The sequence below is a fragment of the Apium graveolens genome, chromosome 10, assembly GCF_009905375.1.
Source record: "Apium graveolens cultivar Ventura chromosome 10, ASM990537v1, whole genome shotgun sequence".
NCBI classification, from domain to species: domain Eukaryota; kingdom Viridiplantae; phylum Streptophyta; class Magnoliopsida; order Apiales; family Apiaceae; genus Apium; species Apium graveolens.
The window spans coordinates 16,248,161-16,262,696 of record NC_133656.1 but is presented as its reverse complement, the minus strand read 5'-3'; the positions used below and the strand labels follow the sequence as shown (position 1 = coordinate 16,262,696).

The 14,536-nt window shown below is 33.8% G+C and overlaps 1 protein-coding gene across 2 annotated transcripts; it reads left to right on the top strand.

Annotated features, from left to right (window-relative positions):
* Positions 1-8,581: 8,581 nt before the first annotated feature.
* Positions 8,582-11,750, top strand: LOC141692905 (ubiquitin-conjugating enzyme 15-like). 2 transcript variants are annotated; one of them, XM_074497861.1, is made up of 5 exons: positions 8,582-9,038; positions 9,134-9,240; positions 9,362-9,528; positions 11,103-11,191; positions 11,410-11,750. In XM_074497861.1, exons 1-5 carry the CDS (start codon positions 8,973-8,975, stop codon positions 11,503-11,505), a joined length of 525 nt encoding a protein of 174 aa, XP_074353962.1. In that variant the 5' UTR covers positions 8,582-8,972; the 3' UTR covers positions 11,506-11,750. The 2 variants fall into 2 exon arrangements, with proteins under 2 accessions (XP_074353962.1, XP_074353963.1); XM_074497862.1 differs by having other exon boundaries at positions 8,596-9,002.
* Positions 11,751-14,536: the final 2,786 nt, after the last annotated feature.

The following is a 14,536-nucleotide window of genomic DNA, read 5'->3' as shown; positions in this document are numbered from 1 at the left end:
ATCACTAGGTTATCTTTAGTTCGATATCAATTCTTGAGTCCTTCGACTAAAATCTACAGAGTCGAAATACCCTACATTAGACGACTAGGTATGCTTGACATATCCTCGCTAGACACTTACCCTGACGATAACGATTCCCGACTAATAATTATATATATATTATTATTATTATTATTATTATTATTATTATTATAATACACGCAACAATTAGGGTTCACGTTCTCAAAAATCGGTTCGGTGTTCGTTTCCAGAAAATACGTATACTCGTCATTTTACGAAATTAGGGTTATTGGTTTTGGCAAAATATTTCACCACAACGTACAATCAAGTTTCGTATAAAACATGTGTATGTATATATATATACTCGCTCGACATTCCAATAATTATAAGATACGCTCCCGTGTTTACGTAATTTGATTTCCCAGAAATCGGGCAATAGTTCCTTTATTTATCGGACTATCCCGTTGAACCAATTCGACACCAAATCAACAACAACAACCAATTAATCATAGTTCAACCAATCACGCATTCCAAATTTCACAAATTCTCAACCACCGATTTAAACCAACTAATTATTATTATTATTCGTATTTTATATCTTTAACCCGTAGGACTCAGAAATATTCATCATAGTCCACCATCAGCTCACGAATGTTCATTGCTGACGGCGGCGAAATTTGTGAGTACCCGATTAATTTCGGGGTTCCAACGTAAATTTTACCGATAAGAATAATTTCCGTACGCAAAGAAATTTATTTCACGAAAACTAATCAAATAATTTCCTGCACAAAAAAAAAGAAAATAAATAAATCCAATAACCCAAATCAATATACGCGCTATAATTTGGAAAACAACCGGAAATAAATAGCAGCCAAAAACAGATACACAGCACATGCAACTGAGGTTTCCAGAAAATATACTGGTGGTCGGACAATTACCAAGCACAGACACAACTCGCGAAATTCGAAGCAGTACAACGCAACAACATAAATCGCATAACAAAAGCTTAGAACCGGAATTAAGGTCAAGATTGTGATCAAACTCACGAATAAAAATGAAGAATAATCAAGGTAGTATGTTTCGGTCGATGAGAGAGTAAAAGAAAGAGGGATGAGAAGATTCGAGAGTACAGTGAGAGACTGGAGGGCAGGAGAGACACGAGAGATTGAAAGTGAGGAAGATAAGGGAACACGGGGCTCTGTGTTTGTGCGTGTGTTTGGTGCTTTTGTTATTATTTTATTATTTATTCCCCCCAATCAGCAACAAATATGAAGCTAAAGGATGGCTGGAAATTCAACACGTGTCCCTCTATTGTTTATGGGCCCGATTTTTAATCCGAAATTCGATTTTAGCGAACCGAGTCGCATTTAAAACAGATTCATAAAATCATGGAAACCATCTTAAAATGTTATAAATATCCCGAAGTTAATAAAACATAAATTTTGTAATTTTAGGACAATTTTTGAAACGCAAATTATACCTGTTTTAATAATTAAACGAATCAACGCGCGAGTGAAATTACACTCTGGGAATAATATTGACATCAAACCCTTTGTCTTAATAGATATGTTCTTGTAGTGTCCTCTTGATATTTAATATGGTGTTGTGTCTGACTAGTTGATCCTTCTTTTGTTCCCCGTAAGTTGTTGCTGGGATTTTGTGAAAATCCTTACCCTTGATGACGGGCTTCATTGAAATAATGAGTTTGTGTTATACACTGTCATTCCACTGCTTGGATATGAATTATCAATACCATTAATTTCTTCTGTAACAGCTTGGAGCATGGAGTTGTTGAACTATGTATTTTGACTTTCAATCACCTTCTATTGATCAACCACAAATGCCCTATATGTTGTGGACTCCACTGAGTAGCCATGAAGAATATCCTTACAAGTCTTAGCTGAAAATGCCAAGATCTTCAAACAACTGAAAAACATTTCATTGTTCATTTATGTAGAACATTCTCTCCAAACACTTTGAGGTTATCCAGTGTTTGCTTCTGTTGGCCATTAACTCATTAGTGGTCTTCATGTATACATCTTGATCAAGGCTTGATCTTACTTGTTGTAAACTATATTGACTGCTTCAGCCCTTTGGTATTTAGAAAGTCTTGATTAGCTTGACATTGTCCTTGTTGCTTTAATCAAGTTCCGTTTCTTCCTTTGTACCACTCCATTATGACACGGAGCTCCCAGTACTGAATATGTCTCAGAATATTCTTGATGTTACAGATATCAAATAGAACTGCTTCTTGATTCAGTCATATTATCTGATCACAAGATCATTTCTTTTACAGTTGCTTCCAGCTTGATCTTCTGATATGATCAATCACCATATGTGATGTCTGTCTTGAGAATGCACGAGCAATAACTGTGTGTTAAGAGTAGCCATCAATCATTACTAAGATATATCTTCACTTTGATGTGATATTGTCTTTGACTCCTCTTTCTGACATGCCTCACATTAAGCATCCTTCTGAATTCCAGATGAGGCAGTCCTCTCACTAAACCCTTTTCACAAAAGATTTCCTTGAGTTGATGTTCAAGGGTAAGAGGTTCTATTGCCATAGCTAAACTTTTTTTAGATGAAGCTTTATAGTAGAATCCATTGACTTCACATTTCCTGAGATTCCAGTCTAGCCATGAGCATTTCCTTTCCTTACTCTTGACAAGAGAAAGCTTCTCAACCTTCCTGCTTCAGGTGAGACACTAATCCTTCATTGAATTGATATTTTGTCCTTTGATGCTGAACAGTCTAATAAGAGGATTTGTGCATTGGTTCTTCAGCTAGAAAGATGCTTCAACTATTATCAGTGACTCCAATGATTAGTTGTTATCAGTGATAATAATTGTTGAATCCATGATGACATTTCTTTTTTTCTGCATAGCTTTGTCTCGTAATGAAAACCTTTGCTATCGTCTCCAAAGATTATTGACGGAATAACTTTTGTCAATCACATTTGATTGTGAGGCTCTTTATTTAATCACATTCCTTGAGTATGAATTACCAAGAATACTTATGAATCAATTAACCTGTTATGTCCTGCACATACAAATGGATTAACAGTTTTTGGTATCCAACTTATCAGTTTGGGTCCACATAGATTAGAGATTTTACTATAAACAAAGATAACAACAGCTACAACCTTATCATGCTAATTCTTATCTTTAACTGACCATTTTCTCTTTTTAATACCCTTGACATAATTGTCTCTAGGCTAGGGGAAAAATGGTTCAAACGTTACATAAGAAGGACTAGCAATCTTTGCCCTATTATAATCCTAACCATGCTTTTTCTACAATTAATGCAAGTACTAAGAGATGCATTTATGGAATTGAGATAGGGAAGCATTGAGTTAAGAATACATGACATTCATTCAGAAAAATTACGCATAAGAATTAAGCAACATAGGCATGATCTGGAACAAACAGAATTAATAAATAAATCACTAATTATATCAAGTCCAATCCTGTTGATGTATCTCATCTAGCTATCTCAATCCAATTATAAACTAATACATCTTAACAAACAATTCAGATCAAATGAATAAATCACAATGTAATAGGATACAAGAGATAAACATAAACAATGGTCTTAAGTGCTGGAAAACTTATATCTCACTAGAGCAATTAATAATGTCCAACAAATATTCAAGCACATATTTAAGATCATCTAAAGTAACATGCACAAGTTAAAAATCAATCCTCCGGAAAAATATTCTCATGAACTAGTTCAGCATTATCTATGTGTTATGCTATCATGTTTGTGCGAGTGTTAAACATTTAAACACTAAGATATTATCATGCATTGAATTTTGAAAATAAGATATTGTAGTGGTTCAAGAAATTGAAACCTGAGATATGTGAGTTGAACCATCTTCAGAGATTGCTGTGAAAGCAAGATATTCATTATTCTCGTCATCTGATCCATCCCAACTCATTCCCGTGTACTATAAGTTTTGACTGGCTGCTTCCCTAAGAAAATATTCCACCTTTGTCCTAACTCTTCAACTGAATCCTTACTCATCCTTGTTTGTCAAGCTTCTTGTTCTGTTATAGCAAAACCCCTGATAGTTATTTGTTACATATATCTTGTCAGAACTATAACTATCAAATCTTGTACTTGTCCCAATCTCATTCTTGTAACCACCTCTTGAGCTGAATCAGTAAGAGTCTCTACTTCAGAATAGCTAGGCTTAATCATTGGATATAGAATAAGTACTCCTTGTGAATCTGATGCGACTAAACTTCCCTGACATGTGAAACACTGCCCTCACGTCCAGTCCCTGAAGTACTTCTACCTGAGCTTTCTTTGATTCAGCTATCAGTAACTCTTACATTCTTTCCAGAGGTTCCAACTTTACTGCATGTAACTGAGATGTTTGTATATCCCCATTATTCTCTCTAACCTCCTCGATTCCTTTCTTTATGATCTCATTGATTTCGGATAAATGTAGTATTGATACAAACCACTGTGTAACTGTATAATCCGGAATCATTAGAGTTGTCTAAAAATCTTTGAGAAAAATTGTACCTATAGAAATTTCATTCATTTTCTGCATCTAAAAATCCAGTGGTATCCTATGGAGTAAGCCTTTGAGGAAATTCTATAATTTTCTCCTGTAGGTCTTGAAATCAGCTTCATTGGAATAAGAAAACCATTATCTTCAATTTCCGTATTCGAGAATTTTTTTCTGAATAGCACATGGTCTTCGTTTTCTTCAAAAGATTAAAATCGTCTTGAACGCTCGGAGGAATCTTCAGTCTACCAATCCTTTGAGAACCTTTGGCTTGAAATATTTTAAACTCCATAAATTTTAAACTTTTTGAGAGTTAGAAATATTTCAGGAATAAGTCCAAATTATTTAAAATTCAAAATTCTTAAGTGTTGATAATTTTTGAAAATTAAAAAATCCGAAAATTTGAGAACTTGACTGTTTGGGCTGACATACCAGATCTGATCCGTATATCGATCAACAAGCCCTGATACCAATTGTTAGGTACCGAATTATTGTAGAAGGGGGGGGGGGTTGAATACGATAATCACTAAATTAAAAATTCTTTCGATTCCTTAGCGGATATAGGATTTAGTGTGCGGTTAGTGGTTTTGTATTCTTGAGGTGAATAGTGTTTGGAATAATAAAACGAGGAACACAAGATATTCGGGGAAATATATATCCATATATAAATCCGTGATGGGTGTTGCTACACTGCGGTAAATAAATTAACCGTCTACAATCTAAGAACAAAAAAGTTCCTAGCTTCTACAAAGATCAACAAATTAAATCCTATACAATGATCTAGCTTTGAGTTTGTCCCAGAATTTAATTACCGGGTAACGATTATAATGCCCCTATGAATATACAAGAATTAAATCGGGCATTATAATATTATTTCGGTGAGAAGAATAACGGAATTACAATATGCCCGAAGCTTCCTTGTATTTTCTTTGCTGCTTGTTTTATATCCTCTCATCGGAGAAGATAAAACTCAGAACAGTACAACTCTGAATTGTTTTGATCTGCTGCTGTAGTGTAGGCTTTATCTCAATTCAAATATATCGCTTAAAATGAACCACATAATTAATTAATTGTACAATAAATTGTTGCTGAGGATTGACTGGCGACCACAGGGAGCTTTTGGCACTTAGAATTAATTCTAAGTTCATGACTAGTGACCACTAGTGAACTTCCATGCCTTAGAAACTTTCTTGAATCATGAGTGGCGACCACTAGGGAAATCACTTGCCTTAGAAACTTTCCTGACTTGTGACTGGTGACTACAAGGTAAGTTTCTTGCCCTGGAAACTTTTCTAACTTGTGACTGGCGACCACAAGGTAAGTTTCTTTCCTTAGAAACTTTTCTAACTTGTGACTAGTGACCACAAGGTAATTTTCTTGCCTTAGAAACTCTTTTGACTTGTGACTGGCGACCACAAGATAAGTCTCTTGCCTTAGAAACTTTTCCAACTTGTGACTGACGACCACAAGGTAAGTTTCTTGCCTTAGAAACTTTTCTGACTTGTGACTGGCAACCACAAAGTGAGTTTCTTGCCTTATAATATTTCTTATACCATATAACTTGCATTCCTGAATATGAATCCTCACTTAACAATCTTCTTAATGATAATACTTAGATTCCTTTCACGAAACGCTGACGCCTAATGCAACTAGTCTGGTTCACAGAAGACTAACTCTGATTCAGGTCTTCGTATTATATCCTTTATTACATTGTTAATCTTGCAATATTGTTATCGCTTCGAACACTGACTGTCAACAAACAAATGTACTTTCATTGGAATCTTTTCTAGTACTATAGACAATGTCTTCATTTCTACTACAATCTTGAATACTTCATTCACTATTCTTCACCGACGCTTGAACATATAAATGAACTTCTGTCAGTGAGTATAGCTTCAAGACTGCAGTTATCTTCTTTAATCTCTGTCTATACCATGTCTTCAATTCTTCAGATTTTTATACTTCGAACACTATCTATCTTCAATCAATGCCGATACACTGAAATCTTCTGGTAGCTCTTATACACTGAATCTTCATCATTTCTGAAACCCTGTAAGTCTTTAACCTTTAATTTTCACTGAGGCATGATCATATTAAGTGACCTGTAAACAGACTTCAAGCTTTCTTCTAATCTTTTGATTCTTTGTATTTGCCTTATCTTCATTTCTTCTGATTTCTTGTGTAGTCGTAGTATTATTAACATGTCATGTTCTAGTGTTGTTCTCGTGTTGAGTTATCACGTAACTGTTCATACAGCTATGTAGTCTCACCAACATCTTCGTACTTTCATGGTTGTCTTTTTTCCCCTCAAACGACGCCAAATGTTATGGAAATAAACATATATCTATTTATTGTGCGTATTTAATGTTAGGATTTGATAAATTTTGAGCTTTAATGGTTGCACTTGTATTTTGTGGCTTGAATCCATCCTCACAAGATGCCTACGTACCTTGGCGTATGCCAAGGATCTAGCCAAAACGTAGTTCTTGGTGATACTTGCCCTCAGAGCTATGGCGGCAAGGGCTCACCAAGGACGTAGTGACTTTCCTGTCCTTCGAGGACTGAGTCTAAAACGTCATTCCAGGTAATGACCTCGTGACTTGTAGGATGTCTTCTTGGCTTTGTGACATGTGGAGCTCTTCTGCAAAACGTTCCCTTGAATTTGAAGAGGTAAAACCCTTTGTGTAGGCATTGAGAGCCTAGGAATTAGGGAAGAATTGGATGACTTGGTGGGCAAGTCTTCACCTCTTGTTGGACTTTGGAAAGCATGAATAAGTTTCCTTCTGAATTTAGGTTGCTTGGAGGTTACTTCTCGTAGAAGTAGTTACTTATTTGAACACATTTATTGGGCTGTTTAATTAGTCCTTTCATTCATTACGAAATTATTAAATAATTAGGGGTTTAAGCCTCATTAATTGGATTTTTCCCTTACAATAAATTAGGTCTAATTAATGTGACATTAACTCCGCAATTAGGGTTATTTTTATTCCTTATCATATATCTAATCACCTTATCCCGCTAAATTACAACCAAATGTTATCCAATTAAATTACGCTCACAGTTTCTTCTAATTTTTTTTATTATTTTAATTTTAAATTTATAATTATTATATATTTTTTTAAATATATTTAAATGATTACATGATTAAATAAATAAAATTTAAAAATTATTTAAATATTGACGAGACCGTACATCCACTTTAATGGTTAGTATTTATAAGTAGGTCTGTAAACGAACCGAGCTGTTCGTGAGCAGTTCGAGCTCGACTCGTTAAATGCTCGGTTAGGCTCGACTCGTTAAGGGCTCGAGCTCGAATTCAAACAACAAAAAGTGTTTGTTAAGCTTAACGAGTTCGAGCCGAACTATTGCATGTTCGACTCGAACTCGACTCAAGATCGACTCGAAATTAATAGCTCGTGTTTGGCTCGTTAGAGCTCGAAAAAAAATACATAGATTATTTTAATATTTTTCCATAATACTTCAAATACTTTTAGTCTTTAAAACTACAACACCAAATCTGCCCCTTCTTTCTTGAAGACTGTCATTTTAATATACAAATCTGCAATACAACATAGCAAAATCAAACATGCAACACCAATCAATGATATAACAAGAGATATAAATGGAAAATTTGAACTCTATAATCAGGTATGTATGTATATAATCTATACAACATATATAATAAATATAACTTGTATATTTATGTGTATCGTAAGAGATATCAGAAAGATGACAGATGATTATAGTACATAAAGAGGATTAAGAATTGTGACTTACAACTTTTAACTTTGAATATGATTGAGAATTGTGAATTGAGAATTGACTTTTGAGTCGAGTTAGTGTGTTTCAGTTTTAGATATTTAGTGATTAGATTAGATAAGGTTAGTTTATCTGAGGTTGGGCTGGGCCTTCTTTTATAATAAATAGTTACACTTTATTTGTTAATTTAGCCCGTTAGTTGGCTGAGCTAATTGGTAAAAAAAGAGGAATGTTCGCTAGCTGCTCGATTTATACAATAGTGCGACTCGGCTCGTTAATGTTCGATAACAGCTCAAGCTCGACTAGGTTTACTAAAGATTTTGAGCTCGAACACAACTTTTGTTCGTTAAGAAAATTCGGCTTGACTCGGATCGTTAAGAAAAAAAAGTTCAGTTCGACTCGTTTTCGTCAAAACTCGACTCGACTAGGTCGGTTTTCACCCTGGTTTGAAAGGGGACGGAGAGAAGTGTAAACTGTGAACCGGAGTTTGGATGAAGAAATGAAAGGGGATATAAGAAAAGCAAGAGGCACTAAGCCACCGTATATATAAAAAAGGGGGAGTGAGAGGAGGAGAGGAATAAAACCAAGGGAAGAAAAACGAGAGAGAGACGGGGTGCTTTTTCTCTAATCTTAATCCCTCCGTCTTCATTCCTTCCTTGGCCCCCCGGAGAGAGAGAGGCTTTACCTTACGACCATGACTAGTTCCTCCGCCTCCTCTCGCAAGGTCCCCTCTCTCTCTCTCTGTTGTTTATCTCTCTCTGTCTGTTAATCTCTCTCTCCTTGTCTCATTAATTTATTATTATTATTATTATTATTATTATTATTACCAATGGTATATATTTTTGTTTGATATAGATTCTAAGCAAGATAGCTTGCAATCGACTTCAAAAGGAATTGATGGAGTGGCAGCTGAATCCTCCCTTTGGATTTAAACATAAACTCACCGGCGACAATCTTCAAAGGTCAAAGGAATTGATATTTATATGTTTCCTCGTAACTTTCTTCAAATGGATCATGGGGGTTTGACTTTGGCAACATATATATATATATATATATATATATGTTTGTTTGTTTAATGTACAGGTGGGTGATTGAAGTTGGTGGTGCCTCCGGTACGCTGTATGCCGATGAATCTTACCAGCTTCAGGTTGACTTTCCTGAGCATTATCCTATGGAAGCACCGCAGGTCATATTTTTGCATCCAGCTCCTCTACACCCTCATATTTATAGCAATGGCCATATCTGTTTAGGTACTCTCCCCCCCCCCCCTCCCTTGCCGTAACTAATTTCTTATCTCAACTTGCTAATTTTTATCCAGCTTTTCTTCTTCGACTTGTCATATACTAGTTCCCTTTCCATTGGCCGCTGCACAATGATAAGGACAACCCCCCCCCCCCCGTTTTTATAGGTCTACTGAAATTTTTTATTTTTCTCTTTTTTGTTGCCTGCTATGTACTTAGGCCGGAATATAATGATGTTTTAATTATTTTTTAAGTCATTACTTTCTCCAATCCAAATTTTAGAGCTCAATTCCACAATTTTGGAGATGAATGCCCTATTCATATTACTCATTTTCTTCACATTGTTTTCATAGAATTTTGCATTGAATCATTATTCCACTCTTCCCCCATACATTTCTTATGCCTTACTTTTTTTCATAAAATCTTCCCCATTAATTCCAACCCAATAGAGCATAGTGCATTTATTTCTCACTGTTTTGCAAAATTATGCAATATTTTCTTTCCATTGTTTCCAAACTTATGAATTTGGGAAATACTATCTCCCCGCCCCGATCCCCGACTTTAAAACTGATCAAGTATTGCAAAAAGAATCTGTATTTACTTTGTCGAATTTTAGGACTTTTAGATATGAACAGGTTCGCTCAGAAATTTCCGAGTCTTCCACTGATGTTGGCAGTTGGATATCTTTACCCACAGGGAAAATTAGGAAATATTATATCAAAAAGGATTAGTTCTCCGCAAATGTTCGCTTATATTGTATGTTGTAACTACTTGTACCTCTTCTGCCTAAAAGGTTCATAGTATACCGCACCTGATTTTAAGTCTTTTTTGCTAATTGATTACACATGCACACACTAGAGATCAAACTCCTGACCTTCCGCAAGGGTGTACAAGAGCTCAATAACTGCATCAACACTTCATTGGCTATTTTAAGCCGTATTTTCGTTTGCTAGAAAATATATTTATTGTTTGTTATGACTATTGCCTCCTTTAATATGCCTTTTAAATTTAGGTTTTTAAATTTAGGTTTGCTAACTTAAGGATGTTTGCTAATTTAGGTTTTGTGCCTTAGTTTAATAGTTTCATCTCATGCCTTTTAAATTTTGATGGATCAGTTTATCTCTCCATTTTTACTTTAAACTGGCAATAGAATTATAGAAGTATGAATTGTGCTAAAAGGTATATAATTTAATAGAGAGCATCAGTAGGATGCCATCTTATTACATCTGAACTGGAGACAAAAAAGGTGCTAGCCTCTGAACACAATATGGACAATAAACAAGTAATTTAGTAACACAAAACAGTGAAATGAAGTTGAACAAGTAACTTCTTATATACTAAAAAGTTACATGACTTTTTGGTTCATTTGTATCAACATCTTCATTTCATTCTATGTTGCATGAAGCATTTATCATATTCTGCAGTCATAAGCCCATCATTCAAGTGAGAACCTTTTTCTTTCATTAGTCTGATGTCTGAGCCTGCTAAGTTATTATTATGAATCGAGCCATGCTATCACTTTCAGCTAGAGTTTGTGGTATGCATACATGTTGTTGGACTCATTTGGTTCATTGCATTGGCAGATATCTTGTATGATTCATGGTCACCAGCTATGACTGTTAGTTCAGTCTGTCTCAGCATTCTGTCGATGCTTTCAAGTTCACCTGCGAAGGTAAGATCTCCTTTTACGTCGGACGTGTAGCTTCAACAACCAAATTGAAACCGAGGCCCATGAAAGAAAACTTCCAACAAAGTCTTTAATACTGTTATTAAATAATATCTCTGATATAGACCTCATTCTTTTTATCATAATTGTGAAGAATTGTTTATTCTAATTGTTCTTAATCCTACTCTTGGAATGTTAATCTGACTAGTTTTGACTCTATGCAGCAAAGACCAGAAGATAATGATCGCTATGTAAGGAATTGTAAAAATGGAAGATCTCCAAAGGAAACCAGATGGTGGTTCCATGATGACAAAGTGTAATACAAAAAGTGTCTCTCCCCAATAGCTGTCTAAAGGGATAACTATGTGGAAGAACTCTTTTCGGTAAGGGAAGCCTTAAAGTAAAGGAATTCTTAATAGCAGGGTTAGCAAAAGTTGCTCAAATTCTGTGATGTAATTAGCAATGCTGGTCTGGTATCTAGGTGGGCCCCTGACTGGTTAGCTCATTGTAACAATTACTGTGCACCGCAAAGTCAAATATTTTCATGAATCTCCGTTTTTTATTACATCTGTTGTGATTAAGCATTATATTATTTAAGAAGCCTAATAATTTCAAGTTCCGATCATATTGCTTCATATATCTTAGGCAATTGGTCATATTAAGTAATTTCTTTTCAAGTCATCTGCTATATCTACTCTATTAATCTTGATTCCTAGTTAATTTGGACACCAAAAGTTTGAGGTCAATGTGGGGAGCCTTTTTCGAAATATTGTTTGTTATATAGTTAGTAATTTCTTTATACTACCAAGTGATACAGACGTAGGCCTGTAGGCTGTTGGAGGTCCAGTGTCAGCAGGCTCTCCACCACTGCATAGTGGGATTTGATCCCTGCAACATTGGTCGGGGATGACAGGGCACTATTAGAGTTAGAGCTCATTGGTTAGGATGTTGGTGTAAATGACCTAGGATGTTATGAGTTGTACGTAGTATTATACTTTGAGTTAACAGGTGAAGAACACTACTTTTTTGGTGACCAGAAAAGGTCTGATCGGTTATGCTTCAGCTTTAGTTGGTACTAGCATGTAACGGGACTGATTATAATATTTGTAATTTTATTATTTTGTTATTTCGTAAAACTAAATTATAAAAATAATGGTTATATATTATTGAAATTAATAAAATTAAAATATTTACGTATTATTTTTTATGTATTATATATTATTGAAGGATTCAAAATTTTACTAGTTAAAATTTTAAAAAAAATTCTCTTCTTCTGCAATCTATATGGCGGGTGTAGGACATATACGAAAGTGGGAGTTTTGAATATAAGTGTATACGGATGATTTGCTATTGTATTTTAATTTTTCCTTGATTTAATAAATATTTTATTATATTATAGTTTGAATTAATAAAATTAATTTTGGAAGTGTATTGAGTGTTGTTAGATATCAAGCTGAATTATAATTTATAGAGTTTGTAGTTATATGAGAAACATGATTTACTTATTTTGATTAAATAATATTTGTTTAAACTTTTTTTGGAAGGTGTTAACATATTTTTTAGAAAGGTGATAACAACCGATCAAAAGAAACTATGTTTCGTTTATAATAGTATAGTATAGATAGTATAGATATGGTTTTCCTCTTGTTTTCGTGTTCAAGTTGCCAGAAAGAATTGGTAGATAGTTGGGAGAAACTTCATTTGTGTAATATTTTTAAAAAATTTAGATGTTTTTTTATATTCTGCCCTTTTCTCAAATTACGATAGAGCTCAAATCTACAAGTCCATGAATCATTATTTCATTCCTACTATTTTTTCTCAAATTCAACATAATTTTTTTTTAACAAATGGTATGGTAATTTAAGCTACAAACGGGTTTACAAGTTGTGAATTTTACTCATAATAATAATAATAATAATAATAATAATAATAATAATAATAATAATAATAATAATAATAATTGTAAATACAGCAAATCTGTTAATATATATGAAATTTTCTATATTGAAGTCATATATTGTCAAAAAACTTATAAATTAAATAAGGTTGTTGAAAATTTTATTCAAAATACATACAAATTTTGGAGGCCAGGTACTGAAATTTTAAAAAAATTGCACTCAATTTCCGAGCTTGAGATGCGGTTTTCCTAAAGATGATTTACTAGAAATACTCTTGAAGCTTGTCAACCAAGACGTCCCCCATATACAAATATACAACATGTAGATGATTGAAACAAGTATTTTAACGTAGTGTGTAAAAGTAAGTCCAATACAAGATGTAAAATTGTTATAGTTATTGTTATAATTTGAAATCAAAAAGTGTCTTTTGGTGTTAAATAAAACTTCAACTCCAATGTTAGAAATATTTTGAAACCAAATATTTCCTTATTTCCCTAAATTTTGTCATTTTACTCTAAGTTTCATTTAAAGTACAACAACATGCATCTCATTTGTAGTAGTATGATGATGTGATTAGATGTATAAATGCATCTTTGGTTTCAAATTTATAACCAATGATGAATACATGCATATATACATCCAAGTATAGAACTGTTTTGGAATTGAAATTTTTGACATTTGATTTCAAATTATAGAAATGGCATCACTTATAGCATTGCATTGAACTTGCTCTAATGTATTCATATATTTCAAGCATTAATCTTGCTTCTAATAAACCGTAAAGATAAACAATGCTTGAATTGTATTGTTCTCATTCTATTTCCTCGATCAATGTACACTTGTTTATATACAATAAAATGATAAGTCTGACTTCTCTAACTAACAGAATGATAAAGATATATCTAGGGGCGTGCATTCGGTTAACCCAAACCGAAACCGATTTTTTTTCGGTTAACCGAAACCGAAATAGTGTAAAAACCTTTATTGAAAACTACTTAATAATTCGGTTAGAACCGAAAACTGAAATTTTAAACCGAATTTATGAAAAAAATCCAGAAATTGCAAAAAACAGAAATTGCATCTATTATTCATAAGTATTAAGCTTGAGTCTGTAAAAGCAGAAGTAGCGACCAAATAAAAATTCACAAGAAATGTGAGAAAAAACCACTACAGTTACTCAAGATAGTAATATGGTTATACAAGAAAGAGAACTGTTGTGCTACTGATGTTTAAGGCTGAAGTTGTACTGCAGTCGCGACACTGTGTGTATGTATAAGTATATGTTCGTCGGCCCAGTGAGAAGACCGAAGAGAGGAGATAGGATATTGATGAGAGTATATATTTTATTAACTTATGTGGTTATATCACTAATAATAATAAATATTTTTATTTTTATTAAAAAATCGGTTTTTAATTCGGTTTTTCGGTTAACCGCGGTTAATAACCGAATTAC